We start from the raw sequence: 14,578 nt of genomic DNA on the forward strand, positions 1-14,578 counted from the left end.
TATCAGGCCATTTTTAAGAATTATGTTATTGAGTACCTATTACCTATAGTGATTCTACAGCAGTAAACACTGATTCTTTTTATTAGTTGTAGAATGAAATGGTTTTCTCTTTTCATAAAACTACCAATTATGTATTGAATAAATTGGGCGTAGACTTGCATTTCATTACGCCTTTGTAACACTGGTATAAGCAGAGACCTTTGATTTTATTTACTGATCACTCAGGTCTTTTCTACATCTTTGAGCTGCAAAATGTCTCTGCTGCAATTAGTTTTACTTTATTACGTGTCTCACATAAAAGCTTAATATTTAAAGAAAGTATAGATTGTTACTAGATTGCAGTAGTTTCTGCATACCCCTACTGGGCAAGAGCGTGAGTTTCTCATGTTTGAGCCATTAAATTCGTGGACGACAGAGAGTACTATTATTATAGATGGAACGACGGATGGACGTCCTCGCGTGTTACCGGAGCTTCGACTCGAAGCCGAAGTAAGAACGGGGCGGTTTTTAGTCAGTAATAATTCAAATTCTACACCTTACCGAAGGCAGGAGAAGTCATTGGATTTTTATGAGGGGTGCATCGACATAATAAAGGCAAGTGCTTTTCGCGCACGATGATGTGTTGCGGTTTCGATTCCCGCATGAAAAAAAAATTCTGTAGGAGATGGCGGGACGAAATCAACAGCTATGATAAGGATTGGCCGCAAAAAGCTTTAAACAGAGAAGAGTGGAAGGAAGGTAGGGAGGCCTTTGCCCTGCAGTGGGACGATCATGGCTGAAATCTAATCTAATTCATAAATACAATCTCTTCCTGGCAGGTTTAGGACAGGTGTAGTGTAGTCAGCTGCTTAGGTAGTCACAAACTGATTTTCGATGGTCCAAACTCAATAAAATGGCATAGTCTGGAATAGGTACATACCTAGTGTTTTCGGCGTATATGGCAAAAGGCTATCTCTTTTCCTTAGGATTCTTATAATACATCAACTCTGCTATCTCTTCAGGGTAAAAGTATTACAAGTACTTATGAACTTATTGTTAACGTTTTTGTAAAGTAGGCTGAGAACACAATTATACGTCTGTGGCTGAGAAGGACTTTATCTCAGCCACTTCATGCATGAAGTGGACATGCTTTACCTGAGGTAGGTATTTATTATAACCATTCGAAGATTCTCCTCAGTGTATTTGGTTAGAAGTTTATATCAAGTTTAGTATTATTTATGGGATGGTCAAGTAGGAAATACGGTGCTAAAAGAGCGAACAAGGAAATTAGAAGACTTAGCTACCTGAACTTGTGGGCACTAAATACGAAAAGTTTAAAAAAATAAATTTTAAATCATAAGTAATATATTAGTTTCAAACTAATAAAGCAAAACGAACTTATGAAAATTATTTGGGTATTCTATCGTTTTGTATAGCGTACAAATCTCAGATACCCTCTTTTGCAATTATATTAGATGCTTATTAGAAAGTATCTGAAGGTGTTTATAAATTTTAAATAAATTATCGGTAAGTTTTTATTTCACAAGGATTTGGATTTTGGATAAAATAAAATCATTTTGAACAAAAGTGTGCTTCTTTAAATGGCTACACTGAAAACACTACCATAAAATAAAAACAAGGTCCTCTGTTCTTTGAATGTCAAAATTGTCAAACCAACCAAGAAAGGTTTGTGTACGTCCGTGAATATTTTACCATATTGTGTAATATTTAATTTACCTGCTTTAAACAGGGATATAAGTTATAAACATTATTATAAAGTCTGTGATATAGTTATAATTATTTAAAACAAAATGTCGAACCCCTGGAAGAAAATTGCTGCACCTGCAGAAGTACAAGACTTATCGGACATCATGTCCGAAGAATTCGCGAGGGGACTTCAGGTTAAAGAGGAAATTAGGTTTGCTGAGCGGCTATCAGACCAGCACGTGAGTACGTCTAACGAAATACCACCGGAGTTGCTGCATGATATCGAGACCTCGAATGCAAAGGACTATTGTGATTCCGATGCTATTATTGCAAAGGTTTTGCAATGCCAATTTGACAGAGAATATGACAATGAACTCAAAGTGGTTGAGAAAAAACGTAACGGCGACTCAAAAGTCTCAATATCTTATGATAATTTCTATCATGTGCCCAAGCATTTGATATACGATTCTGATTCAGATGAAGAGGATGTGGATACAGAGAAGAAAGATTGGGATCGATTTGAGACCAACGAGAAAGAATTCGCAAGTTTACCAAAACGAGGGTATGTCATGAAAGATGGAGAGATGGTCACTAAACATGACAGTGTGATCAATGGCAGGAGGAATGCTTGCCGTGTGATGGCATTCCCTCCAGAGGTGTGCACAGGGGATGGTGCTGGGTTTGACATGAAACTCTCCAACTCTGTATTCAATCATTTGAGGGAACAAACAAAACATTATCAAACACGTAAAACTAAGATGTTGGACCGTAAAGAGAGTCATGCCACTGCAGAAATGGGTCTCGATGAACCGACAAGACTTCTTCTTTTCAAACTTATTAACAATGAAGTGTTGGAGGATATCAATGGAATAATCTCAACTGGCAAGGAATCTGTGGTCTTACATGCTGCTGGTAACACCAATTACCCTGACCTGACGGTTCCTAAAGAATGTGCAATAAAAGTATTTAAAACTACCCTGAATGAGTTCAAAACTCGTGATAAGTATATTGAAGCTGATTACCGCTTCAAGGACAGGTTCTCGAAGCAAAACCCACGCAAGATAGTACACATGTGGGCTGAGAAGGAGATGCATAACATGCTTCGAATGAAGAAAATTGGTTTGAACTGTCCTGATATGGTTTGTTTGAAGAAACATATTTTGGTGATGTCTTTCATTGGTAAAGACAACAAGCCTGCTCCTAAACTAAGGGATGTGATTTTGAAGCCTGAGAAATGGCAGAGTGTGTACAATGAGGTGGTGGAGGCGGTGCACAAGCTGTACAACACGGGACACATGATTCATGCTGACCTCTCCGAGTACAACATCCTGTGGTGGGACAACAAGTGCTGGTTCATAGATGTGTCCCAGTCTGTGCAGCCTGATCACCCGAATGGTCTAGAGTTCTTGCTGAGGGATTGCCAGAACATTGCCAATGTGAGTATTACATAACCTTGCTATATGTAGATGGAGGAAAATGTTGTAAACAATAATATTGTTGTTGTTGTAGTGTGATTAAATGTTGTGCAATAATTTTGCTGTCATACAATGTGTCACATTAGTTAAATATAAAAATAATATAAAAGTATTAAATAAAATATAAAATTAAATAAAAATAATAAATATTTTAATTTTATTTTTCAGTTCTTTGACAAGAAAGGTGTCACTGACATGAAGTCTGGTGAAGATTTGTTCAAGTCAATCACTGGATTTGATGAAGTTGATGTGAACCTACTTGAAGGTGTCCACACTGTGTACAACTCTCTGTCCTCACGCTTTGAGATTGCACCTGATGACAACAGGAACATCAGCTATCCATTTGAGTACTGCTGGAACAAGTCTAACGAGGTGAAGGCGGCTAAAAGTGACAAGAGTGCTGATGAGGAAGATGAAGATGAGGTGGATGTGTTTGAGGAGATGTGGACCCACTCCAAGCAGGGCAAGCCTGTCATTGACACGGCTGCTGACTTCGGAAATGAGGTCAAAGTACAAGAAAGTACCTCCAAAGAGAAAGATGTATTAGTAGATCATAATGTAAACTTTCCTAAAGAAATAAATGTTATTATACCTAAGTCAGATGACATAAGTGATACAGACAAAAATTCTTAAAGGATATTTTTAAATAATGTGTTTATAAAGGCAAAGAGAATATAAAATGTTTTTTATCCTAGTATGAAAAACTAAAAAAAAAGAACAAATAAATGTAATAAATGACGACATTTATACTGTTGTATACTAGGGAATGTATATGACAATGTATTTATGAAATTTTGAATAATAGAATTGAGTGTTAATGAAACAGTTTATATTTTATTTTAATACCACAACAAAGTTTACTAACTTAACAAACATTTACATTATAAAATATTTATTTTACTTATAAAGATGAACAATAAAGTAGGACTTAGACATAATCAATAATATTTTTGGTGTCAGATATTAATTAGTTTAACCTCTTTCGTCTGATATCAATTTGTGCAATAATTCAACTTGCTGCAGAGTCAGGAACTGCTTGGTGTCTGCTGACACACTGATTAAAGCCTGAGTGTCGCCAGTCGCGTGGCAGATTATTATTGACTGGAGTTTCAACTTCAAATCTGTGTTCAGAGGAATTGCTGGAACAAACATTTACAATATACAGTAGGATATTACAATAACATGTCTTCATTGATGTATTTTTAGTAAAACCTTTAAACAGTAATTTACAGTGTATGAGTATTATCAATGTAGTTTCCAATTATTATAATCTTATTTATTAATATTACATTTTTGATAAATGTTGTGCAACTTAATCTATATAAAAATTACTCATTATATTTATATGTGTATCTGAATGTGACATCAAATAAATAAATCAGTACTCACTATCACTTTCATTGTCATTCATTAAATCTATGAAGAGTTGCTTCAAAGATGGTGGCTTGCTGTCTTCTGGTGGTTTCACTAGAAGGGTCAGCAGTATCCTGCTCACTTGGACCCTGGAAGAAAGTAAAAGATGTAAGCTGACTTTCTTGAGGTTGACATCACACAAAACTGTCTTATCGCTGTACTCAGAGTCATTTAATGGTTACTTAATCCAGTCTTTAGCAATTGTTTTCCATACAAAATCGTTACTAAGGAATTGTTTAAATAGTCATTGAATATCTCTTGAGTATAGCAGTTAATTCCTTACTCTAATTATTATAATCTTCAACACAACTGCTATTTCAGTTAACTTCTTGTACTGAAGGTCATGAATTTTCAGCATTACTATTTTGTACAATGGTTAGTATGTTATACCTAGGAAAGTTATCATGATAACAACTTACTCTGCAAGAACATCTTCAGGTACATTTGCATTGAGACCATCAACCATCTTATTTGCTATCTCTAAAGCAATGTCATATTTACCTGCAAAATATAATCATGGTTAAAAAGAAACATGTTTAGGGTGGAAAATTGAACAATAAGATGTTACTAAGTGGATTATTGTGATGTAATAAAATAGGTAGGTATATATTTTTACATATGCAACATCATGCCTTTTATCCCCAAAGGGGTTGGCAGAGGTACACATGCACATTATGGTGTGTAATGCTACTGTACAATGTACACCCGCTTGTCATCATTTGGGTTATAAGTCTCATAAAATAGGGGGTGTATGTTTATCTTTTTATCTAATCTTTTTTACATGACTATAATACCCAAATAAATGACTATAAACAAGTAAATACCACTGTCTATCCTCAAACTGAGCAGGTGTTTCAAACAAATAGTCTTCATAGTAGATTCAGTGACAGTCTCAAGAGCCTGTTCGTAGTATGCAGCTGCTTCCATCTTGTGGTTCAATTCCACCAGGTCACTGGCCAGCTCCATCAATATAGATGTTCTGATTGGAGACTTCTCTGGGTACTTGTTCAGCGCCTGAATGTAACATCCTATAGCTGCCTGAAATTAGAGGAAGATATATTTATAATGTAGGTAAAAGTTGTTTAGTATGTTGAAATCTATACAAATGCTCAGACCAATAAGTTTACATTTAATCAAATAATTAAGCACTCAGTAAAATGCTTTCAATTATTAAAAACCTATTAACAATGCATCAAAACATTGATACTTTTAATTGTACATATTAGGATAAACAAAGTAAGAAAACGATTTCTTTACCTCCAAGTTTTCTCTATCAGCACTATAAAATTTCAGAGATTTCAGTTTCTTTTCAGCCTTCATGAACTGACGAGCTGCCGCTAAGAAATGTTCCGCTTCACCTAAGAAGTGGCCTACAGAGGCTTCACACTTGGCAGCACCCACGTAGGCGTGCCCTGCGAATGCTGGCTGGTCGGAATGCTCACATTGAATCGCAAGAGCTATAAACTCATTCGTTGCTTCCGATACATTGGGCTTCCGCATAAACCGTCTACAAAATACATATTATACTCAGTAATTATGCTAAATAAGTATATAATCAGACTGCAGTGATGTAGAAACTTACTTTTTCATTTTAGTGTTGATATTCATATATTGCTCGTTAAAGCTGGCACCGAGGTCCGTAGACATTTTTGCTAAAATATTTATAACGACTTTTTATTTAATAGGCTTTGTAGATTTTCTCTTATTTTCAAGGAAAATAGCTCCACTTGCACTGCATAGAAATAAATAAACAATTTTGTAATGAATGTCAATGTCAGATGTCAGTAGTTGTCTCTGTTGTGTCTAAAACATCATCAAACACTTTGAAAAGGCAAAACCAACTTTATGTCCAGGTGATAAGATCAAAAATTGTAGCTAAATTATACTACCAAAAACAATGAATATTTTGGTAACTGTCAGTACTAAGTACGTTTTGTTACAATATTTACAATAGAAATCTTACAATTTCCTTGCCTAAAAAGCTTTTCCAAAGGAGTTGTAATTACTATACAATAGTATTTATATAAAACAAGTTAAGAGTTGAGATTTTCCTTTGGGTATAAGAGAAATAAACCTTATTTTCATGAATTTCAAAAACACAGAGTTGATAAAATAAAACGTAATTTGAGTATGTCAAAAATGCTTTGACGTGTCTCGTAGGGTTGATTTAATTTTTGTGAGTTTAAGTATTTTGTGCAATGATTTCGTATTAATAAGTTTTAATTGTGTACTAGTTATAAATAAAGAAATTGTGCAAAATGGATTTTCTAAAAAGCGGTCTGAAGACCGTGCTGGGTGCGCCGGAACCTGGCCACCAACCTTCTGGAGCAGAGATTGTGAGTATTCCAATATTTACTTTCTAGAATTAAAACATAAGCTGACCTATTTATAGTGTGCGATATAGAGTAGCTATTTCTTATCTATAGTTCAGCGTAGGCGGGTCCAGATGTCCGTAAATTGATTCAGCATTCCATGAATGTGACAGCATTGATGGTCCAATAAATGATAGATACATAACTACTGCATTCTTATTAGACAAATTTATAATTGTTTATTACTAATTAGTAGTTTGACTGACCTGCCCTAGAACTGTCCCTTTTATTTTCAGCTTCAGGGTCATTATTGACATCATTTCCTTTACTCTCATTCATTTTATAAACTCTTTAAAAATCTTTATAAGTTCCATTACATTTTAATTCTGTGGCATATATGTTGCAAATGTTGTAAATTCATGAATTGCAGTTGAAAGAAAACATAATTTCTGTTATCACAAAGAAATTTTATTACAGCATCAATATAATGTACTCACATGGCATGACATAATAGATTTACTGTTTTAGAAACTGTTATTCTCTTTGATAACCATATTTTTAACTGGAAAAGTTTTATTCTGAAAGAACTGATTCATATTTAAATTAATAACAATATTAATTTATTTACCATTAGTATATGCACCTTATTTTTTAACTTCTTACTTAATTTCAAAAAATGGAGCCTGTATTGACCCCAAAACTTTTAATTTAATTTTCATTTTAATATTCTCTCTTCATTTTCATCTGTTTAGTATCAAACTGACAAAATTAAAAATAATATGTGCACCTCTGCCATCCCATTATGGAATAAAAAAAATACTAACACTCTTAACTATTGCCTTATTAGGTACATACCTAAACTCACAAAAAATTTAATGTTATAGAACAGTATAAAATATTGCTTATACATAACTAAAGAATTTAGCACCTCATGCTGTATTTAAACAAGTGTAAGCTGTGAAAGTTGGTTTGTGTGTGTATGCACTCGGCAAACTGACTACTAATACTGATAGACTTCAGATCAGAAACTTAATTATTGTTTACAAAGTTAATGAGTTTCATAAGGTTACAAATGTTTTGATAACTTTGTATTAATATCTTATATCTCTACTATATTCTGTTCACATAAGACAAGCATTTTATTTAATTTACAACCTAGTGTGAATATTAAAATATTGCCAATTTGTTCAATAAAAAGTTTGTGCTAATATTGGAATGGTGAATATTTCTTCCTAAAATAAGTTAACCAAAAAACCAGTTTCTGGCCTTGAAAACTTACATAAAGTGTGTGATAAGATGACAAACAGGAACTATTTTTGCAGAAGATTAGCATTTTGTTTTATGTATATTGTATACCTACCTGACTAATAATAATTACAAGATAAGGCTAACTGAATAAGGAATTTCCACATAGCTTATTATTTGTTGCCAAACAAGTTTTTCTTTCTTCTTTATTCCAATTGTCGATGGAATTGTACTAATATAGAAAAGTAAATTGACTTTTTACTCTTGCAAATATAGCTTAATTCTAATTTTTCCTGTGGTCTTTTCAGGTTGAGCGCTTAGTAGACAGAGTGAACAACTCGACGCTGCTAGAAGACCGTCGCGATGCGTGCCGCGCGCTCAAAGCGATGTCGCGCACCTACCGCGTCGAAGTCGGCGCACAAGGCATGGACACACTGAAACAGGTAAGATAGAATTCTATGTAATGGAGTAAAGAATAGAATTATGGTATCTGGTATTTCATTTATAAAGACGATATGCCTTTCCTTCTTTGAAGCTTTATTTGAAGAATCAAACCTATGACATTTATTTCTCCATGTATATCAAAAACATGATCTCTTTCCAGGTACTAGAGCTGGACCGAGCCGACAACGAGACAATAAACTATGCCTTAGACACCCTCAACAATGTGATGTCACCGACACAGTTCGAGGAGGAAGAGAACAACCCTCGGGTCCCCATGAACATCGGCGAGCAGTTCACAGAGATGTTCATCAAAGACCATCACAACATACAACTGGTGCTCGATCTACTAGACGAGTACGACTTCAGAGTCCGACTCTCCGCCGTACAACTCCTCACATCACTCCTCACAAACAGACCCAAAGACATACAAGAAATCATCCTAGTTAAACCCATGGGCGTCTCCAAAATGATGGACCTTCTAGGAGATACCAGAGAAGTGATCAGAAATGAAACCTTACTTCTTCTTATAAAGTTAACCAAAGGTAACGCAAATATACAGAAGATTGTAGCGTTTGAGAACGCATTCGATAGGTTGTTCGAAATAGTGTCGTCGGAAGGTTACTCAGACGGTGGCATTATTGTGGAAGACTGTTTGCTACTAATGTTGAATCTGTTGAAGAATAACAGCAGTAACATTAACTTCTTTAAAGAAGGTAGTTACATACAGAAGATGTTGCCTATGTTTAACACTCCTGATGAGGCGGAGGAAGCAGGATGGTCTCCGCAGAAGGTGTCCAATGTGCACTGTATGCTGCTTATCGTCAGGACCTTAGTTTCTCCCAGCAACTCTGCACAAATCATCTCTAGTTGTCAAAAAATTATGAAGAACGTCGGTTTGCTGGATGCTCTCTGTAATATTCTGATGTCGAGCGGAGTGCCTGCGGATATCCTCACGGAGACCATCAACACAGTGGGGGAGGCAGTGAGGGGGGATGTGACCAACCAGGAGTTCCTGGGCAACGTGATGGCGCCCTCCAACCCTCCGCGACCTGCCATCGTAGTGTTACTTATGTCGATGGTTAATGAGAAGCAACCTTTCTCTTTAAGGTGAGTTTATTTAATATTTACTTTCATCTCAATATGTATAAACAAACTCATAAATCTTATTTCTTACGTGATTTAATTGTAACTTGACAATGGTCCGATTTTCAAGATCTTTATCTCTGCCTCTCATAATAGAAACTATTAAAACATCAAAAAATTAAACTTATAACCCCATACATTTTCATATTATAAACACTAGTGATACAAAGCTTACCAGACTAAACTAGTCTAATCTAACATTAATATTATTCCAGATGTGCAGTCCTATACTGCTTCCAATGCTACCTGTACCACAACGAGATGAGTCAGGCAGGCCTGGTGCAAACTCTCCTACCATCTTCTTCAGACATGTCATCGTTGACAAGCGGGCAGCTGCTATGCGGTGGCCTGTTCTCATCGGATGTGCTGTCCAACTGGTTTAGTGCTGTGGCCCTGATGCACGGCCTGATAGACAACCCTGCGCAGAAGGAACAACTCCTCAGGGTGCTACTGGCTACTAACATTGGCAGCTCACCCGTGTCCTTGCTCCACCAATGTACTCTGCTCCTGCAGCAGACTACTAAGCTTAAGTCTAAGGTAAAGGCCTATAGTGATAGAATGCTATTTAGTATTTATTAGGGATATATTGCAGAAGTCGTAATTATCATTCAAATTCGAATTCAAAATAATTTATTTCAATTAGACCAGCAAAGCACTTAGAACGTCAATTAAGCAAATATTACAAATATCAGTCTAAGCATTAATTAATTTAGTCGTCAATTAAGCAATAATTAATTTAGTATGTGTCACGAAAGTTACAATAAAATTATAAATATCAGTCTGTTGGTCAGTCCTCTAGTGAAACTATTTACACATTCCAAAGTGTATATTCCTATGGAGAAGAATGAGGTTACCATTGATGATCTCGAAACTCTAACCACATAGAATTCCGTAGTCCAGCAGTAGACTATCATTAGAACTAGAGACGGGATATTTACCATGTTTTTTATGTTCTAATGATAGTGTTAATGACCGTGTCAATTTAAAAACGGCAGTAGACTATCATAGTTATTGATATTATGTATAATTCCAAAGTCCTATGTGTTCCAGGTGGGTCTCCTAATGCTGCTGTGCACGTGGCTGAGTTACTGCCCGGCGGCGGTGGCGGGGTTCCTGCGGACGGGCGCGGTGAGCTGGCTGGTGGCGCAGACCTGCTCGGCCGACCACGACGACAACGAGTACCTGCTGCAGGGACTCTCCGCCTTCCTGCTCGCTATCTGCATACACTTCAACGATGACACTGTTGAGAATTATTCTAAGGTGTGCTAAATTTATATTTTGTTATTTTGAATTGGTCCCGTTTTTTTAAAACGACTATATGTTGAGAAAGCTTCAATTTTGACTTATGGCCGCAATCTGTGTTTTGATTACATTGCACATTGTTTTCAAATGTTTGAGATTCACATTACTATTTTTAAGAATAAGGTACTGACTTATGTGCCTAGTTTTGCTCAGATTCGAGCTTTAACATATCGGCAAGTCTTGACAATTTGGTCAGCAGCGAAATTTGTCAGTCAAGTTCTGCACCTCAAAATATATTTTTACTTATAAAAAACAAAACAAAATCTTACTAATACAATGTACGTCCGTCCAGGAGTCCCTGCGGCAGCTGCTGACGAAGCGCATCGGCGTGGAGGTGCTGACGTCGAAGCTGTGCGAGGTGTCGCGCCACGAGCTGTACAACGTGGCGGCCAAGCACCCGCAGCTGCGCGCCAAGCTGCCCAATGACGTACTCATCGACTACGAGTTCTGCCGGCTGTTTAAGTTATTGGAAAGTAAGTCGACTATTGTATAAAAATACCTTTAACAATACATTTTCCTAATTTTGACCGTAGTATTGATGTTTAGACCTTTGATCCAAGTTTTAATCATATTATTTTTTACAAGAAGCGATTATGAATGTTAATTAATTGGAGCATAAGACCAAACCACGCAACTGTTTCGAGAGTCTCCATCGATCATCATACCATGCTTGTTGCTCAAATTAAGAGCCCCAGTACTCGCTTGAAACTAAACGAGCATCCTCGAAAATTGACGAGGGCATCTTTTAATTACAAAACAACAACTACAACCATAATATGTTACTTAACCCGTTGTCTGTCGGAACGCAGATCTACGCGAGACACAATGTGTTTTCTATTGTGTCTTATATACCGACATACAAGTGGTTAAACCCCCCTTCATTGCTATCCACAGGTGTAGTAATCCAGAGTCTATCGGAGCGCCGTCCGGAGAACGGGGCGGGGTCGCCGGGGGCGGAGCGCGCGTCCCCCGAGGACGGCACCCTGCTGCAGTACAAGTCGCTCATCCGCCAGCAGGACGCCTGTCTGCAGGAACTACGCCTGGAGCAACAGGCGCTCGTGCAGGAGAACCAGACTCTCAAGGTGAACTTGTAAATATATCTCAGTTTAACTATCACAATGTTGGTTACCTTGTTTACCCCATGGAATGTAGGTAAATATAGGATAATAAAATGTTTCATCATCTAACTGTATAAATAAATCAGCTCGTCGAAACGTATATGCGTACGCGCATGACTCCCAAACATCTGCATCCAATTGGACGAATTTTTTTTCATATTTTGCAAACTTCTAAGTTACGTTAAGTTTGTATGAGAGAAAATTTAAAAAGCATCCAGACAAAGTCGACATTCAACTAGGTATACAAATAAACGATATAACAATACCATTGAAACTTCCAGGCATCCCTCAACGACTCACTATCAGCGATATCTCACCTAAAAGACGAGAACACCCTCTTAAGAGCACAAATGTCAGCAGCCACAGCAATACCAAGTCAAGCTCCCCCTCCTGCCCCCGCTCCCCTCACTCTCGACGACTCCAGGGTCCAAGAATACGAAACCAAGCTCCAGGGTCTGTCTGCGGAAGTCACCAGGCTCGCCGGAGAGTTAAAAGCTAGTCAGGAAGGTCAGAAAGCCATGGCTGAGGAGTTGGAGAAGATTAGAAAGGATCAGGATGACCTCTTGGAGTTACTCGCTGATCAGGTTTGTGGATATTTTGGTGTTTATAGTATTATAGAGGTAGAATATGAATATTGAAATTATTGTTTCTATATTTGTGTACTTGGATATTTCTTAACTTCATAAAGTTTCATGAAACACTAACTCTTATTGCGTTTTCTATTTTCTGACTGTTTTATATAACTCTATAGAGCATTACGTAGTAGCATCTTTATCAAACTCCGTTAACTTTCAGTTCAAACAAGTATAGTCATTCGCTCCGCTATTGACCATTTTCTCCAAAACGAGTTTCTCAAACATTATGTTTGTAAATATTGCAGGACATAAAGCTAAACGACTACAAGATGCGGCTGCTATCGCTGGGCCACCCCGTGGAGGACGACGTGGCGGCGCCCGCGCCCCACGCGTGATCTCGGCGCCCGCGCAACTACACGCTGCGCGAGCCCCGCTCATACCGCGATGGGACTGGACAACACTTCAATTAGCTAAAGAAGCATTACTTGTATAATACCTATCGTGAGACATACTAAATTAATTAAAAATACAGGTTTACTCACGTAAGTATTGAGAAAAACTCTACTAGTTTCGAGTCACAGTGGGACTCTTCCTTATGTCGCGCAGACTACCTGAAACTAGTAGAACTATTCTCAATTATTTAAGTGAGCAAACCTATATTTTTAATTAAAATTAGCATTATTTAGGACTAAACACTACTGCCTCGATATAATTATACTTCTAATTACGATTTCTAGGACTCGATTTTTGAGTCATACAAAATATAGAACTAGCTAGTTCGGATATTTACTTAGTAGGTATATGACTAGTGACTACTGATTATAAGTCCCCGTATTTCGTACAACTTTAGGATTTTGTCGGTGATAATTATTGTTATGTTATGACAATTTGATTTAACAATGATTTGTTCCTTTGGCTGTATATAAAACCTATATGACTACATATAAAAAAAGGTTAGGTAAATAACATTTATCTATACCATACTTTCTTTGCTTCTTTCTTGAAATTAAATAATCTTCTAAGAAACTGTATGTATATCGTGTCTATCCATGTCAATGTTATATGTCTTATTTATTATTTGACTTTACTTTTAATTATAATATGATGTGAACTATCTTATTTAAAGCTTAAACGTTATGCACAGTTCTTGCTTCAAAAGAAACAAAAGATTTGTAGACCATTATAAATATAAATAGTTTTTTGTAAATTTATATTTAGACATACTAGATCGATTTCGACATTAGTCAGTCAGTCAGTCTGAATTAATCGAAAAATTATAGCGTTATAAAAAGTTGTGGTTATAAAAACTTACTACCTTCCGCTTATTGTAGTCAAAATCAGAGTGTAGTCAATTTAATAAGAGGTACCCGGTTGTCTGGACGCAATACAAAAACGTATAAAGTACTAGCTAGGTACTGTCGCGCTCTTTCACCTGCTGCTCGGCCCCTTTTGATCGCAGCGTGACGTTTTATAGCCTATAGATAACTAGGTATATGTACTTATAAAGTTTATCTATGGACTATAGTGCCTACTGCCTACAAAGTGCTATGTTACAAGTCTGTTCTAAGCTTTCCCTCAGCATGAAGCTAGTTTAGAAGTCCCTCACTCGTGCGTTACAGAATATAAGAATATTTATAATATATGTCAGTAATATATTTCGATATTGTTAAGATATTGTGATTTGAATGTAAAAATGTATGAAATATAAAGTTATGATGCGTTTTGTTCATGAAATTCTTTTTATTATCCTCTCTGAACATAATATTTATCTTCTTCACTTATGTATAACAATAGTCTGTACAAAATTAACATACCAACGAATGTATGAAAATATTAGCTTCTGCCAGGGCTCTGCCCGGTCCCGT

General features: G+C 36.5%; 3 protein-coding genes across 3 annotated transcripts; 2 read left to right on the plus strand and 1 right to left on the minus strand.

Annotated features, from left to right (window-relative positions):
* The first annotated feature begins 1,478 nt into the window (after window positions 1-1,478).
* Window positions 1,479-3,984, plus strand: LOC118271956 (serine/threonine-protein kinase RIO3). Its single transcript, XM_035588229.2, has 2 exons — window positions 1,479-3,122; window positions 3,330-3,984. The coding sequence occupies exons 1-2, from the start codon at window positions 1,791-1,793 to the stop codon at window positions 3,792-3,794; spliced, it is 1,797 nt and encodes a 598-aa protein (XP_035444122.2). The 5' UTR covers window positions 1,479-1,790; the 3' UTR covers window positions 3,795-3,984.
* LOC118271958 (40-kDa huntingtin-associated protein) lies at window positions 3,974-7,322 on the minus strand. The gene is made up of 7 exons (XM_035588232.2): window positions 7,153-7,322; window positions 6,157-6,226; window positions 5,832-6,081; window positions 5,399-5,612; window positions 4,994-5,075; window positions 4,551-4,663; window positions 3,974-4,300 (listed from the first exon to the last, which is right to left on the minus strand). Exons 1-7 carry the CDS (start codon window positions 7,223-7,225, stop codon window positions 4,134-4,136), a joined length of 969 nt encoding a protein of 322 aa, XP_035444125.2. The 5' UTR covers window positions 7,226-7,322; the 3' UTR covers window positions 3,974-4,133.
* LOC118271955 (general vesicular transport factor p115) lies at window positions 6,701-14,447 on the plus strand. Its single transcript, XM_050693998.1, has 9 exons — window positions 6,701-6,910; window positions 8,440-8,574; window positions 8,736-9,682; window positions 9,934-10,255; window positions 10,769-10,978; window positions 11,313-11,493; window positions 11,915-12,102; window positions 12,420-12,722; window positions 13,019-14,447. The coding sequence occupies exons 1-9, from the start codon at window positions 6,833-6,835 to the stop codon at window positions 13,106-13,108; spliced, it is 2,454 nt and encodes an 817-aa protein (XP_050549955.1). The 5' UTR covers window positions 6,701-6,832; the 3' UTR covers window positions 13,109-14,447.
* The last annotated feature ends 131 nt before the right edge of the window (window positions 14,448-14,578 follow it).

The sequence above is a fragment of the Spodoptera frugiperda genome, chromosome 5 (genome assembly GCF_023101765.2).
Source record: "Spodoptera frugiperda isolate SF20-4 chromosome 5, AGI-APGP_CSIRO_Sfru_2.0, whole genome shotgun sequence".
NCBI lineage: Eukaryota > Metazoa > Arthropoda > Insecta > Lepidoptera > Noctuidae > Spodoptera > Spodoptera frugiperda.